This window comes from Uloborus diversus, chromosome 3, assembly GCF_026930045.1.
Source record: "Uloborus diversus isolate 005 chromosome 3, Udiv.v.3.1, whole genome shotgun sequence".
NCBI classification, from domain to species: domain Eukaryota; kingdom Metazoa; phylum Arthropoda; class Arachnida; order Araneae; family Uloboridae; genus Uloborus; species Uloborus diversus.
This window is the reverse complement of record NC_072733.1, coordinates 170,940,410-170,955,768: the sequence shown is the minus strand read 5'-3', so window position 1 is coordinate 170,955,768 and position 15,359 is coordinate 170,940,410. Positions and strand designations below refer to the sequence as shown.

General features: G+C 33.3%; 1 protein-coding gene across 1 annotated transcript in view; it reads left to right on the top strand.

The window, feature by feature from the left end:
- The window catches only part of LOC129219050 (gamma-aminobutyric acid type B receptor subunit 2-like), a 156,802-nt gene that overhangs the window by 133,207 nt on the left and 8,236 nt on the right, over positions 1-15,359 (top strand). The window contains exons 17-18 of the mRNA XM_054853370.1: positions 5,072-5,158; positions 14,229-14,402. Coding sequence (XP_054709345.1) covers positions 5,072-5,158; positions 14,229-14,402 — 261 coding nt within the window. The remainder of the gene's footprint in view (positions 1-5,071; positions 5,159-14,228; positions 14,403-15,359) is intronic.

The window sequence follows — 15,359 nt, the reverse complement described above, 5'->3', positions numbered from 1 at the left end:
ATGGCTATAATAATTTTGGGCTATGAAATCAACAGCTAGAAGGAAAAAAGATTAGAAATTCGAAACCACAAATGATATTATTCCATTTTCTTGCCTCTTCCTGATCAGTAAGTGTACTAATATTTGTTTCATTCGGTTTATTCCTCCAAGCTACAGACCGCTCCAAATAAAGATACTTATTTTACAACCACCCTGCAAATACTGAAAAAGCACATACTTAACAACGTTGTAACCTTTCGCTGTGTTTGAGTGGCAGTAGCAACGTAAGAGTTAATCTGGTCTGGAAAACGTAATCATATGATGGTCAAAATTTATCATCTAATATATTCCTGATTTAAGTGTACTTCATAAACAGATAATTTTAACTAGGATGGGCAAATGATCAAACGATTTCATTTGTACAAACAGGAGTGAGGACAACCAGTTTCTTTGCTATTAACGTATTGTGATTGTTGAGTATTTGCCAATACAGAACAGTTTCAAAAACTCAGCCTCACCTTGGCAAGACAAAAAAACCTCGCACGAAAGCCTGATATGCGCGTAGTTCCGATAACCTGGCATTTTTAAACTCAGGCATGATTTGAACCTTATTTGGCTAAGTTCAAGTTCGCAGGACTCTACTGTATAAGCATTAATTCTCTTCTCCCCCCCAAAAAAGACGTGAACTCCCTCAAGGTCAAGCGTCTTGTTATCAGAGCAATATGATATGAAGTGGAATTATTATAAGAGCCGTACATTTTGTGCAAACCACTATTGGAATTAGCACTGTGCAAATTCGTAAGAAGTACTAAAACGACATCAGCTACATTTTCCTCTTACTCGTATACCTAGTAGTCTCTATTTTTAGCTATAAAATCGCTAAATAAACGGTTACTGTCTTCACAAAAACCCTTAAAGTGTATTCTTTTCTAATGTAATTTATGCATGGTAATGACAAAGAAATTAACGTAAGAACGCATTTCTCGTTGATAAAATGGATTATTCAAGACTCTATGAACTATTTTAAAAAATTGTTGATCAAGTAAATGTCGCTAGGAAATATATAGTTTAGAATCAATAATATTAATAACTTTTTAAATTTATTTCAACATTTCAAAAAGATTCACAGCAAAATGTCATCCTTAAGTGTTCGAGTGCGTCACTGTTATAAAGAAAACCATAAAACCAATCTTATCGATGCACAAAATTTAGGAGATGCTTCAGAAACGTTTTCCATTTTAAACAATGATCCACTATTTCCATTTTAACCAGGCTATTCTTTTTCGACCAGAAAGAAAAGAATTTAGAGTTACAAATGTTTTATATAAAAAAATATATATTGAGCTTCAACCAAAACTTATTTCACTCCTTTTCTCCTCAATATAAAGGAAATGGAATGCAGCTGTCCGATTTTTGACTGACATTTCATAGATGTGCGAATCAAGTTCCAAACTCAAAAGCGAAGCTCTTCAGTCAAATCCGTTTTATAATCGAAGGAAAGAAAAAAAAAAGAAGAATTTTTAAGTAAAAAAGATTTAAACTTCAAAAGGAGATTTTCGAAAGATAAAGTGACTTTAAAGACGTTATTTCCGAATGATCAGCTCTAAAAAGCTGACAAAAATAGTTTCAAAATAAGAAAAGTTCCTGAATCGATTATTGCTAAATCATCTTTACGTATTTGTTTTATTTATTTTAAAATCAGAATAGAAACCTTAATTCAACGAATTAGTGCTCTCAGCAGTGAGTTTAAAATCCTGAAATATACTCCGTTATTTTCAAATGATTACTCCATTTTAGAAGCAGCATTCGTTACAAATGCATTTGTACTGCTTTATTTATGTTACTTTATCAAAAAAATTAATTTTTTTTTCGTTAAAACTAAAAGTAAATGGTTTCTCAAAAATGTGTATTCGCACATCTTGACTCTCGTTAGAACGAATTTCCGAATTTTTAGGATCAAAAATTATACAAAAACTGCAAAAATACAACTAAATCGTGATGTAACTCATTTATTACGCTCTTAGAAGAATAAAATATTTGCTAAAGTATTTAGGGATAAAAGGGGATTACTAAACATTTTAGAGAACACGAACCAATTTCTTTTCTAGTAAAAACTTCATTTTTTGTACTTCTTCAGATTATGTATCATCGAAATGTTTTGATATCTGCACCTAACCAAGTTTTTGTTTTCTAAAAACTGGGCTCATATTTCGTAAAGTCTGTCGGGCAGCAATCTAATCCCACAATGCATTAAATCCCAGGACCAAATTTCATTATCATATACACCAGAGGTCTTCAACTGGGTTCCGTGAAGTCCAAGGGTTCCTTGAACTTGGAACTTTGATTGAGGTTCCTCAAGTGCTATTTGCTTACACAAAGCGGCAAAATTTGAGTGTTTCTTTCTTTCCAGTTTTCTTTTTCCTTTCTTTTTCGTAAAAGGCCGAATTTTAAAGGCAGTTTGCTTGTAAAAATAAAACTGTATTCGATGCTTTTGTTTATTATTCATAGAATACATTTCAGAAAGCCGACAAAAAAACCTATTAGTTACCTCATTATTCATCATATTATTAAGATGTTTGTATTGTGATAAAATGAAGACGCAAAAAAAAAAAAAAAATCAAAACTTTGAACAAGATAAACTACAATTTTTTTTTTTTAATTTTTTATTTGAACAATTCAAGAACTCGATACGCTAAAAGGGTTTCCCAAAGAGAAAAATGCTGAATACCCCTTTTAAATACTAGCTCTATTACTCATGGGCACTTGATCCGGGAATAATCACCTCCAGAACCTTTGCAATATGACTACCCCCCCCCCCCCAGGAGAAAACTCCGGGTACCCTACAGCTATCACTCGATATAAAATCGAAATACTGAAACAGGGTAGGATGAGTTAAGAAAGCAATCAAAAGTTCCATAGAGCATGAGGTTTTTTTTATTATTAAAAAAAGAAACACAAAACAAACTCCCCGTGCCATCACATTCCATCACACGGGTCCCACGGAATGAAGGTAAATAGCGAAAGGAACATTTAATACAAAAAATACAGCAAAAGATACGAGGGTTATTTTTTTTTTCAAGGTCCGATCGATCGCGAAACGAACACCTCAAAGACAATGGAAACTTTTATTTGAAATATGTACATATACCTTCCAACTACTTCTCCACGTAGTTGCCGCTCCGATTAAGATATTTGTCGTAGCGTGTTATCAATTTTTTTTTATATCCTCGTCATAGAAGGCAGCCGCCTAAGCTTTCAGCTAATTCTGTACTGTACACTGATCTGCAGCTCGGCGTCGGAGCCAAACGTCTGTCCTCCTAACCAGTGTTTAATGAGACCAAAGAGATGGTAATCGGAAGACGTGCTAAGTCTGGGCTGTATGGAGTATGGTCAAGCGAAACTGTTGCAGGAGATTTTTGGTTAAAGCAGTAGTGTTCAGGTGCGCATTGTCGTGCAGAAAGAGAATGCCTGATGACAACTTTCCTCTACGTTTGTTCTGAATTGCCCTTCCTTCAGCATTCAAAAATCGAATTACAGCACGCACTTCACACTTAGCGGGAGACGCAATTGTTCGAGGCATGTTTCCTCGTTTACTGCGTGCTCCGAAATAACCACAGCGATCTGATGCACTGCACAATCTTGCTTGAGAATCTGCGCAACAAATCTACGCACCGCGTAATCGGCTTGGCTTTCTGGTTTTCAATCCGCGATCGATCGGACCTTGAAAAAAAAAAATAAAATAACCCTCGTAATTAAAACAATAACAAGTAAAATTAGTGAATTGAACTCCTCAAAGTAAGTCAATAAAGTTACTGTAAGTAAGAAAGGCGTTTTCCAGAGAAACAAGTTCGGGAAATCTCGGCGGTCACCTAATGTTGGTGTCATTCAACTTTAATTTTTGCGACTTTCAAGCTTGATGAAGCAAGGGACAAGTGAGCATCAAGTGGAAAACATTCTGCTCAACACCAAGATCGCAAACACACAGGTTGAAGGGTTGCAATTTGAAGGGTGCAAGGTGCAACATAATTATCAATATCTGAAGAGAAATTGAGTGGTTCAAAAATTTAGTAATAAATGCTTGGTTTTCAGGGCTTAAAAACAAGCATTACAACAAAGGAAAAATTACATAAGTTTTATTAGGAAAGTTTTTTTTTTCAGTAGGATTATACGCATAATTCGTTGCTTGTGTCTTTTGCATAGAATTGACCTTAATAAGTGATGCTGTTGGTCCATTTAAGAGAAAATACTTCTTACAAAAGTTCTATGACAACAGGTTCTATGAAAACCCTTCGGAAAATATGTTATAAGCCGTATTTGAGTTTCCAAGAAGCTTAATAAATAACTAGTAAACAATGCACAAAAAATCTACAAAGTATATATATATATATATATATATATATATATATATATATATATATATATATATATATATATATATATTGATTAAAACTTTGAGTCTTGGAGTCAATACGATTTTTTATCATTGTATTTCATTGGCTATTACTTCGTCTTTTGGATTGCAGTAGTATTTCCTGGTACAAGTTCAGTCGAAGCGTAGTTGTACTACAGCGTTATTAGGCATACATTTCTATTTTTCACCTGAAAAGAAGTGAAAAATTCATTTGGAGTCGAAGTGTGGTATCTTTCTTGGAATATTTTGAAAATTAAACAATCATTACTTATTAAGCATTCATTATCTAACTAGAAATTTTAAATAAAAATAAGTTTATCTTTAGGTAGTAGCAAGATGTAAGATAACAACGTTGTGATGTACAAATTGCAAAATTAGTTGCAGTTTCGGAAGTACAAGGAATCTATTTCAATGCCAAAAAGGTTTTAAGCTTCATGACGTAAGCAACAACCCCAACGAAGCTGCTCAAACTTTTTAACAGCTAAATAATCCTGAATACATGAATATACAGTTGCAAATTAATATGATTCTCCATGAACTTTTCTCATATTTTTTTTTACTCTCATGTTACATTGCGCTAAAAATGGTTCTCTAACTATGAGATCTGTTCATGTTAATGATTTTAGTTGTATGTACTTGATAATTTTGTTACTATTTTATCTAACTAAAAATAACTTACAGCTGGATGAAGAATACAATAAGTTGGCTACGAAATTAGGATTGTCCCCATGTGTAGTGAGAGAACCAAAACTGAACAGCGACATCCAGGTATGTTTGTCCTCTATTCAATCATAAAAATACAATTTTTAAACGTATGAAGATTGTAAAACGTATAAAGATACATCATGAAATACTCTCATGATTATTTAAGTATGAATTTTGGGAACAAATTTTATCAATATAAAAAAATTAAACACACGGAAAAAGTTAGGCACTTCTATAGCGCTTAACAGCACTCGGGTTAAAATTGTAGAATAAACGAGCTCAGGTGTGCATCACATGACTTCCTTTTACGAAAATTTAAGGGAGGGGTAAGATTTTTAGGGTCAAAAAATTCATTTTTTTTACGATTTTTTTTAGAAACGGTTTGATTAAATTTATTGAAACCTTTTGTCCATTATTATGTATGGTTTTAAGAATATTCCATACATTTTTGATCAAAAAATATCCACAGACAAGCCAGTGAGAGAGCTTTTCCCAGAGCACTTTTGCAGAAAGATTTTTTTCACTGTATCTAACCTGATATTTATCTGAAATCAAATTTTATTTTAATTTAGTCAAAGTATTAATTAATCCTCCCCCCTACGTTCGCAGATCTTTTTTTTTTTTTTTTTGAATTTAATACTTTTGGCAGCCATGAAGCTAAAAGTGCTATTTTTCACGAAAAATTCCGCAATTTTGTTAGTAAAAATAGCATTAAAAAAAACTCAAACTCAACGTAGGGGGTAGATTTTTCATATGCAGAATGTGTGTACAAAATTTGAAATGGATCCGTCAATTGCTTTTAAAATGGGAGTGAACACCGACTTTGAAACAATGGTTTTGAGAAAAAGTCGTTTAAGATTTTAGAAGCTAAAAGGCCTCAATTCCAACTCCATAGATGGCAATCCCTGTAGCAGCTTCGATTTCCTGAGCTTTTCTTTTTTCATTATTTATTTATAAGCCCAAGCAAGCGGCACTGACATTCTGAGCGTCCGCAGCTGTCAGAGCTACAGTTTGAAGGAACGGAGACTGAATACTTGATAACTTAGAGAATTTTGCTCGAAACGACTTGAAATTTTGGAAACATATTTTTGAAATGTTTAACTACAAGACGAAACAAAAAAAAAAAAAAAAAAAAAATTACTTTTTTTGAAACTGCAAAACATACCAGCCCCCTAATGATAATAGTGCCTTGAAGTAAGCAAGGAAACAATTTAAATATTTTCACCCCTAGTTCGTTGCGAACCGAAGCAAAAAAAACGTTTTACACAGATTAATTTTCTCAATGTCGGCAATTTTAAAATGTGCTTCAATGGTTTTTTCTCTAAACATTGCCAATTGTGGCCAAATTTAAACATCAAAAAAAAAAAAAGAGAAAGGAACCGGTAAATTTGTGGCCAAAATTACGTTGGCGACTAAACGCCTGGCGATATATCGCCAAGTGTCTGCCAAATTCTTACACCACTTGAGTTTGCATTGAAATTAACTCTGGTTTCCTCCAAATAAGGTGTAAAAGACCCATTTTGGAACATCCGAATGCAACCAAAAGGATAGGTGCACAACTAGACCCCACTAGGAATCTACTAACCAAATTTTATCTTTCTACGGCATACCCTTTTTGAGTTATGCGAGAAACATATGGACGTCACATGAAAACTTGTTGTTGTAATTAACTCAGGGATCGTCAAAATGGATATTTCGAGCGCCCATACATTCTTAGGTATATATGCACGCGTGGTCGAGTCGAAGAAAACTGAACATTCACTCGGGAGAGAGCAAAATGGAAATTAAGGCCGATTTTTGAGTGAAATTTTTTTTGCGAATACAATACTTCCTTTACATTGTAAAAAAAAAGTAAAAAGTATTAGGTATCATTGGGCTGCCTCTTATAAACGCTGATGATTAATAAGAATTCATTCAACACGTTAAAAAAAATTGAAATAACTTGAAGTTATGTAAAAGGACTCACGGACTCAGTAATTTTTTCTCTTAAAACCACGTATGTTTCTTACAACTTCCACATTCTCCCCCAGTTATTTAGTTTACGGTAAGGCTGGCAGGACACCAATTTCCGAAAAAAATATGATAACTTATGTTTTCGTTCATATGGCAATTTATAGTATTTATAACCAGTAAAAGACCTTTGCTCTTAAATTAATTAGGGTCTGGTGGGGTAAAGTGGTCATAAAATCGTAGGTTTTCAACTTAGGTGGATAATAAATGCAACAAATTCTTTAAAAACTTCAACTATTTTTGTTGTTATTTTACATTGCATTATTAAAGAACACGGTACATTGAATTTTAGGGAGAAAAATATTGATTTAGTAGTTTTATAGAACTTTCTTTTCCCTATGTTTTTATGACTACTTTACCCCATGGGATGGGGGAAAGTGGTCATAACATGGGGCTAAAAGTGGTCATAGTTAAAAATAGATGCAAAACCATTATAAAGAACCCTAATACTTGTATATTTCAGTCGTTTTTATAGTTACAAGTATATTCACGAGTACATGCGTGTATACACGAATATATACGTGTCGTGTTATACACGAGTAAACACGTTCCTATATGAGTAGATACATGTATACATCAGATACACGCATGCACGTGCCTACTCAAGTATATACGTGTATATACGAGTATATAAGCATGTATATGTGATTACCTATAGGAGTGTATACGTGTCTACATGAGTGCATACGTGTCACATGTATATACATGTCACGTATACGTACGTGTCACGTGTATATACGAGTATATACGCGTATAAACGAACATCATATGCGCGTATGCACTTGTATCTCGAGAAAATACGTGCATACTTAAGTATATATGTGTATAGTTGACGTATATACGCATATATAAGTGGACATATATATACATATACGAGTATACACGAGTGAATATTCGTGAATACATCCAGTGCGTCTTTGTACGTGTCTACTCACGTACATATAATATGGAAGCACGAGTATATACGCATGTATACATGTAAGCACGATTACATACCTGTATAGACGTATATACGTACATTTACATGTATACACCCGACCAGTACATGTATGTATAAACGAGAATAAACGCTTATATACATGTCGGTCTACAGAGTGAATCTAAGCTCTTGGGCAAAAATCAAAGGGGTGTGAGATGAGAGGATAAGAAGCAAAGAATAATAAGGAATTTATAATCACTGACGCGCTACATGCACACAAAGCCAGAAACTGATGGATGCAAAGCAGGGCACAAATTTGTTGCACACAGATGATTTTTCCTAACATTTTAGTTTTTAAGAAATATTTAGAGCAATTGTTGAAAGTTACGGTCTGTAGTAGCTCTAATACACGCATCGCAACGAAGGCGCAGCGGCTGATGAAAGCTTTTCAAAGGTCTCGTTATTGCAACAGAGAGGGATCTGTGAATGCGACGCATGTATTACAGCTGAAGGCCGCAAATTTCATCAATCGCTTTAAAACTTTCTTAAGTTCTAAAATGTAGTGTAAAATTGCATTTGTGTAATATATATATATATATATATATATATATATATATATATATTAGGGTGGTCCTTATTTATGAAGTTGTTGATATTTTACGCGACGCCCCCACAATTTGTTCCATTATACAAATAAATGATCCTTGCAAAATTTTAAGTCAATCCATGAATATTAACACATGCCCCTAGGGCCCTCTCTTTTGAGTTTCGAGGAAAAAATTACGGTTTTTTTCATTTTTATGCAAAAATATTCTTACGTTTCATATTTACAGTTATTTTGAACCTCAATATGTGCTGCTACTTCCAGACCGACCATTCTCTCACTTTCATTCTGTAAAATTTTACATGTTACAGAGGGTACATGTAAACCAATGGCCTTGGGTCATGCATACCGCTGTTCTGAGCTCATTCCAAACCAAGCGGCGGGGGAATATTTCTTTCCACCAAGATGGACACAAGGGATTCTATGAATGGCCTAGGCAGTTAATGAATGATCTTTGACACAACAAATTACCTCCTCCAGGCTTTGGGGGTGTTGATTTACAAAATTTCCTGTGTATGTAATAGGTGTGGCAAATAGGTTCGCTAGGTTTCAATGCTATAAATATAAGAAATGACAATTATAGTTTAATTTGCTGTTCTTTAGTCATAAACATACTTAAATGTTCATGCAATTTTTAATTTTTAAAATATAAATTACGAAAAATCCTCGATTACTCTAACATAAAAATATACTATATTTTCCACATCTAAAATTTAAATTTTAAAATATTCCAGATCGGAATAATGTAAAAATCTATACTTTAAATTAATTTTCTTCTATTTCAGTACATAGTCCATAATTTTCAACAAATTTTTCTTGCGATTCACTAGATTTAGAAACCGAAATGGGGATCTATCCTAACCTGTTAAACCTTTTTTCTACATCTAGTTCTCACGCAAAAAACTTGACAATTATTGATATCTGCTCGCCTTTCATCACTGTTAAACAAATGCCATATTCGGGATAAAGATGCTGTTCATTTGTTAACAGCCTATGTACATGTAGTAAATTTAAATCCAAATGACCTTGTGATCAATCGTACATCTCTTAAGAGAGCAAGAGAAAATCTTCCAGACGAAAAATCAAATTTCATGAATTTAAATTCAGATTTTGTAGTTATTCACTTGGATACAAAGCAACATTCAGATGTAACTGGAAAAAATGCCGATAGGCTTATTTTGATAGTTTCAGATCCCAATGTTGAACAGCTACTCGAAATTCCTGAGACATTTCTTCAGTTGTATGTGATATCTTAGATAATTGTTTTTTTATTGATAACTGTTCAAGCAGTAGTATTTGATACAACGGCTTGCAAACCGGCCGCATAAATTGTGCATGAATTTTTTTTAGATCAAAAACTGAACGGTGATATATTACATTTGGATTACCATCATCATGCACTTGAAATCGTACTGCAGAATGTGTCTTTAAAGAAATTCTTGTCTTTCTCAGTTCTAGACCCGATATTCCATTATTAAGCATTTTGTAGAAAGATTTTCAATCAAGTACACATACCGCTTAAATTCTAAAAGACGAAGTCGATGATATATTATTGTTCTTAAAAAGTGGATATTGAGAAAGAACTTTACCTATAAGATTCTAGAGAATTCTCATAACTTGTAATAATATTTCCTGGTGAAGACCCTCCTAGAGCGATATGTTTTTGGCAACCTGGAGCTTATCCCTGAGCCAGATGGGTGGCAAAAGGAACTTATAGTTTTTAGGAAACAATTTAAATTGTCCTTCCATGAGGAGAAAGCTCTTAAATGCTTGAAATACACCGCCAGCCCAGTCAATTCCAGCCGAGGACTGCAATTTCGTGCTTATTAGCACTCATCAGCCCAGCATAGGACTAACTGAGCTGGAGGTGGAAAACATCTTAAGGAAGCCAAGAGTGCCAAACAAATTGGTAGCTAATATAGAATTAGCACTGACCAGACGAGTGACCGAAACAATGGTTCGGTTCAACTCGAATATTGCAGGCAAGGCAGGTATATTCAGTAAGTTACCGCCCTATAGCCAGGGCTAAGGCAGAAATACATGAAATACACCACCAGCCCAGTCAATTCCAACCGAGGACTGCAGTTTCGTGCTTATTAGCACTCATCAGCCCGGCTTAGGACTAACTGAGCTGGAGGTGGAAAACAAAAATATATAAGGGAAAATATACCCTTAAATGCTGTTTTACAGTTAAGTGCTGTATGAAGATATGGTTTTTCACAGTAACACAATTGAGGCTCCTTTAAATAATATAATGTGTCTAAAAAACTAGCAGCGTACAAAATGATGATAAACATGCAGCAGAAGCAGAGATTGGAAAATTCATAAATCACTTATGGTATTTAAGGGATGAACTAGTAGCTTTGTCCGTATTGGATGAAAGAATTAACTTTGAAGATAGGAAAAGACTACTCCAAAAAACGCTTGCTGATAAGGAAGACGTATCTGGTGATTGTATAAAAAGAATTCATATAACGGTAAATGATTTGGAATACTTTCTTAGTAAAGATTTTCCTCTTTATATAATCAATTACAAGTCAATGAAACTGTTTGATAAGTTACAAATACCAAAAGATGTTTTTCTATTTGATCTTGATTTATGGCAAAATGAAGGAAGCTATTTAAAAGGAAGAGAGATTGTTAAAATACTGAAAGTTTTTAATGATACAACTGAAAGAGGAGTACAATAAATCGAAAAGTTTCACAAACAAGTTACCAAATATGAATCACAAAAGCAATTTATTTTACAGAATGTCCAAGACTATCGGGAAAAAATACACACGATCGGGATACATTGAGAAAAGCGTACGATTAACGTAAAGTTTCTAATGCATTATTTCATTCTTATTCAATGTAAAATGCTTAGATGATATAAAGTTATTGAAAAGATCAATTTTAGTGCTACCTCACTGTAAAAATATTTTCCTAACCTAGGAGAAACGATGAACTGGGTCTGAAGTAAAAACTCGAAGATTTGTTAGAAAATTATCAAAAGTGTTTAAGTTCAACGTCCTAGGGGCACGTGTTATTATTGACCGATCGAGTTCAAATTTTGCACACTTTACTTTTTATTATAGTGTCACAAAACTAGGGGGCGTCACTTGCTGAATTCCGAGAAAAAAAATTTCCCATATAAATAAGGACCACCCTAATATATATATATATATATATATATATATATATATATATATATATATATATATATATATATATATATATATATATATATATATATATATATATATATATATATATATATGTATGTGTGTGAGTGTGTTTGTGACCATATGTTCCTTATTGATTCTTACTTCTTATCCTCTCCTCTAACACCTTTTATAAATTTGCTCAAGAATGCGAATTCACCCTGTGTACTTTTATATCATATGCTTGTATGTATAAGTGTCTACTCGAGTACATACGCGTGTATACGTGTCTACCTGAGTATATAAGTGCTCTTATACATACGAGTATAAGCGAGCATATACGTTATACAGTAGAATGTATAGCTGTATGGATAAAAAATACTTCCAGATACCCATATACGTATTTATTGGCGCATTTATGTGAATACGTCTATGTACATGTCTACACGACTATATATGCGTATATATACGCATATACTCGTATATTTAACCCCGTTTACTGTAAAAACAATATATATTAAGCAAAATTAATATTTAATTTGTATCTGCCTTATACCTAAAGATTAAGTGACATTAGAAGAACAATATTCGTTAAGCCTAATATTATGACTACTTTACCCCATCTTACTTAAATTGTTCTAAAAAATTCTCTAAAATAGATTCAGCTAACTGCTGATGAGTAAGAGTTCTTGAGACATGTAGGAAGCTTCCTGTACGGTCAATCTGTTCCTAATTTTAACAAACAAAATTTCCGAAGGATGTTAAAATAGGTGTTTAGATTTTAAAATTTTTCATGTTCACGCAAAATATATTTTTTTTCCCGAATAAAATTTTTCCAGTTGTAAAATTTTGTACTCGAAATGTAGTTTCCAACTGCCTTACTCTAAAATAAAATTTTCACATTCATTCGAACATTTATTTCCAAGCTATAGCCATTTATTTAACGTATAACCACCTTCCCCCACCAGACCCTAGACGTTAATTAAACAGAAATCAAGTAAATACATTTCTTTATTTAAATATTATTTAAAGTGTAATTTTCATTTTACAGTCATTATCCCGCGGACTGGAGAGTTAGCAGTTATTCCAGTTGACATTACTCTGAGCTCGAGAAAAAATCAACAGGCGGTTTGAAAAAATGTTTTGTCCTTGACTGCAGTAATACGATGTTAAACTAAAAATTATTGCATCTATTCTGTTCGCATGGTCATTAGATTCGGGAAAATATGAGTTTTACAAATTCAAAAAAAATTACCACTAAATGTCTAAAAAAAAAAAAAAAAAACAAGAGACTTTTAGCTTTATCGTATCAGTGTGCATACCGTATTGAAAATTGTTTCTCCTTCTTGAAACAAAGCATTGAAAAAAAAGAAGGAGCGTTTATAAATGAACACACTTTTCACTTCGGTAAATAACTTTCTTTAGAATAAGAGAAAGATACAGTACTTTGAATTAAACTTCGTTTACGGAATAAGAACACATTACACAGAAAAACACACACAATAAATGCTTTGCAATATTTCTAGCAGAAATGAAAGAAAACAATTTTGGTGGAGAAATAGGAAACTGTTTAATTTTGCGGAAGAATCTCGGATTGTATAAACCTTTTATATTTGTATTTCCGAAAGTCACAAATTAACAGTTCGTTAAACAAATCTGTCAGCTTCGATGAGTATTTAACCATTTGTGCATAGTTATGAGGATTTTTTTTCCAGGAATCGCGCAAATCTTTCTTATGTTATCGGTTAAACGAAAAAGATGAATGAACGAGTAAATATGAAAAGAAATACAATTTGTTTTCTCCACCATTGATATATTCGCATTGTTAGTCTAATTTTAGCTCCAAATTGATAATAAAATTTCTGCTTATTCAAGACAATGAACTTCATAAGAAAATTAATAAAAATATAAATATTTTTCAAAAACGGTTGATTTTGGTAAAAGTAGAAAAAATAAAAATGTTTTAAATTTACAGTAGTGCCTAGTATTTTCACTTCTCTTTAAAATAACATTTTACTAATAAGTAACATCGAACAATTGCATTTTTTCTAACAGTTTTATTCATCAATAATTAGAAACGATAAAATATAGGGTTTAAAGCATGCTTAATTAAATTGAAGTATAATTCCCACTTATTCTCAGAATGAAATTAATGTATTTTTCTGTTTCAAAAAAAATCAAGAAAAATAGCTTCAGTTTGCATAAAACGTCAGTAATGCATTGATATTTATTAAAGAAAAAGAAATACTTCAGATATAATGTCTTACCTGTGAATGAACATTATTCGCTTAAATATGTTTCGTTCACTACCACTGAGTATCATTAAAAACACATTTTGGAAAATCATATTTTACAAACACAAAAGACTCAAATAATTCTTATAGAAAAATACAACATTCTCAAAATTTTCCGACTAGCGATTTTTTTTTTTTTTCACAAAATGATATTCTTTTCCAGGACGATGACAGTGATGATGGTTTACCTCCATGGCTTGCAGATTACAACGATTTTTCATCATCAAGGAATGATATTTGGTACACGAACAGATCAACCATAGCTTCAGCTTTCAGTACCATCCACAGCGTTGCTTTGCAGATTCCATCAACTTCTAACTTCCAAAGCGACATCAATGTAAGATCTTTCGTGTAGGCATATATTTTTATGAAATACACTAGTTATCATAAATTAAGGAAAAGTCACAAAAATGTTACATGTAGAATTTTATGAAACTTAGCTACAATATGAAACACATAGTAAGATATAACATAAAAAGAGATTATCAGATAATTATGGCAGTATAGAAAATAACACATCTCTAAAATGAACAAATCGAAAGTGTCAGTTAGCTGTAGAAAAAGGAAATATGGAATATTTTCCTCTCTAGAAGCAATACAGCACATACAGCGATGTGTGATGCTGTTAATTATGCGGTCTATCAGTCCCACAGGAAGCGGGAGCCATTGCTCTTCCAAAGCAGTATCAAGTGCTGCAAGGGTCTGAGGGGGTGGGTTGAGAGCAGCTGGACGTCTCCATAAAGCATCCCAAACGTGCTCGATAGGATTCAAATCCGGGGATCGAGCTGGCCACTCCGTGCGGGGAATTGTAGCCTGTTGAAGATAATCATCTACGATGCGAGCTCTGTGTGGTCTCGTGATATCGTCCTGTAACAGGAAATCATCACCTATTGCCTGGGCATATGGGAGCACATTTGCATCAAGGATGTCGTCTATATAAATCTGAGCATTCACGGTTCCCCTTAGATAGAGTTCTGTGCGTCCATCTAAGGAAATGACACCTCAAACACAGACACTGCCTCTTTCGTAACCTCTCTCTTTCGTGGATGTTTAACTGATGATAACGGGTTCCAGGTTATCTCTATATCAAATAATGCCTATTCCTGACAGGGCCGTCGCTAGGTCAAACATCTGGGGGGGAGGGGGGTACGCATTTGGCGGCTCTTTAATTGTTTTAAACGCATGTTCCAATATGCAGAGAGAGAGATAAGATTCAGCTTCTGGTTTAGCAGGAATAGTCACATTAAATTATAATATTCAATCAGAAATAGGGGGTGTCGGATGGCTACCTCTA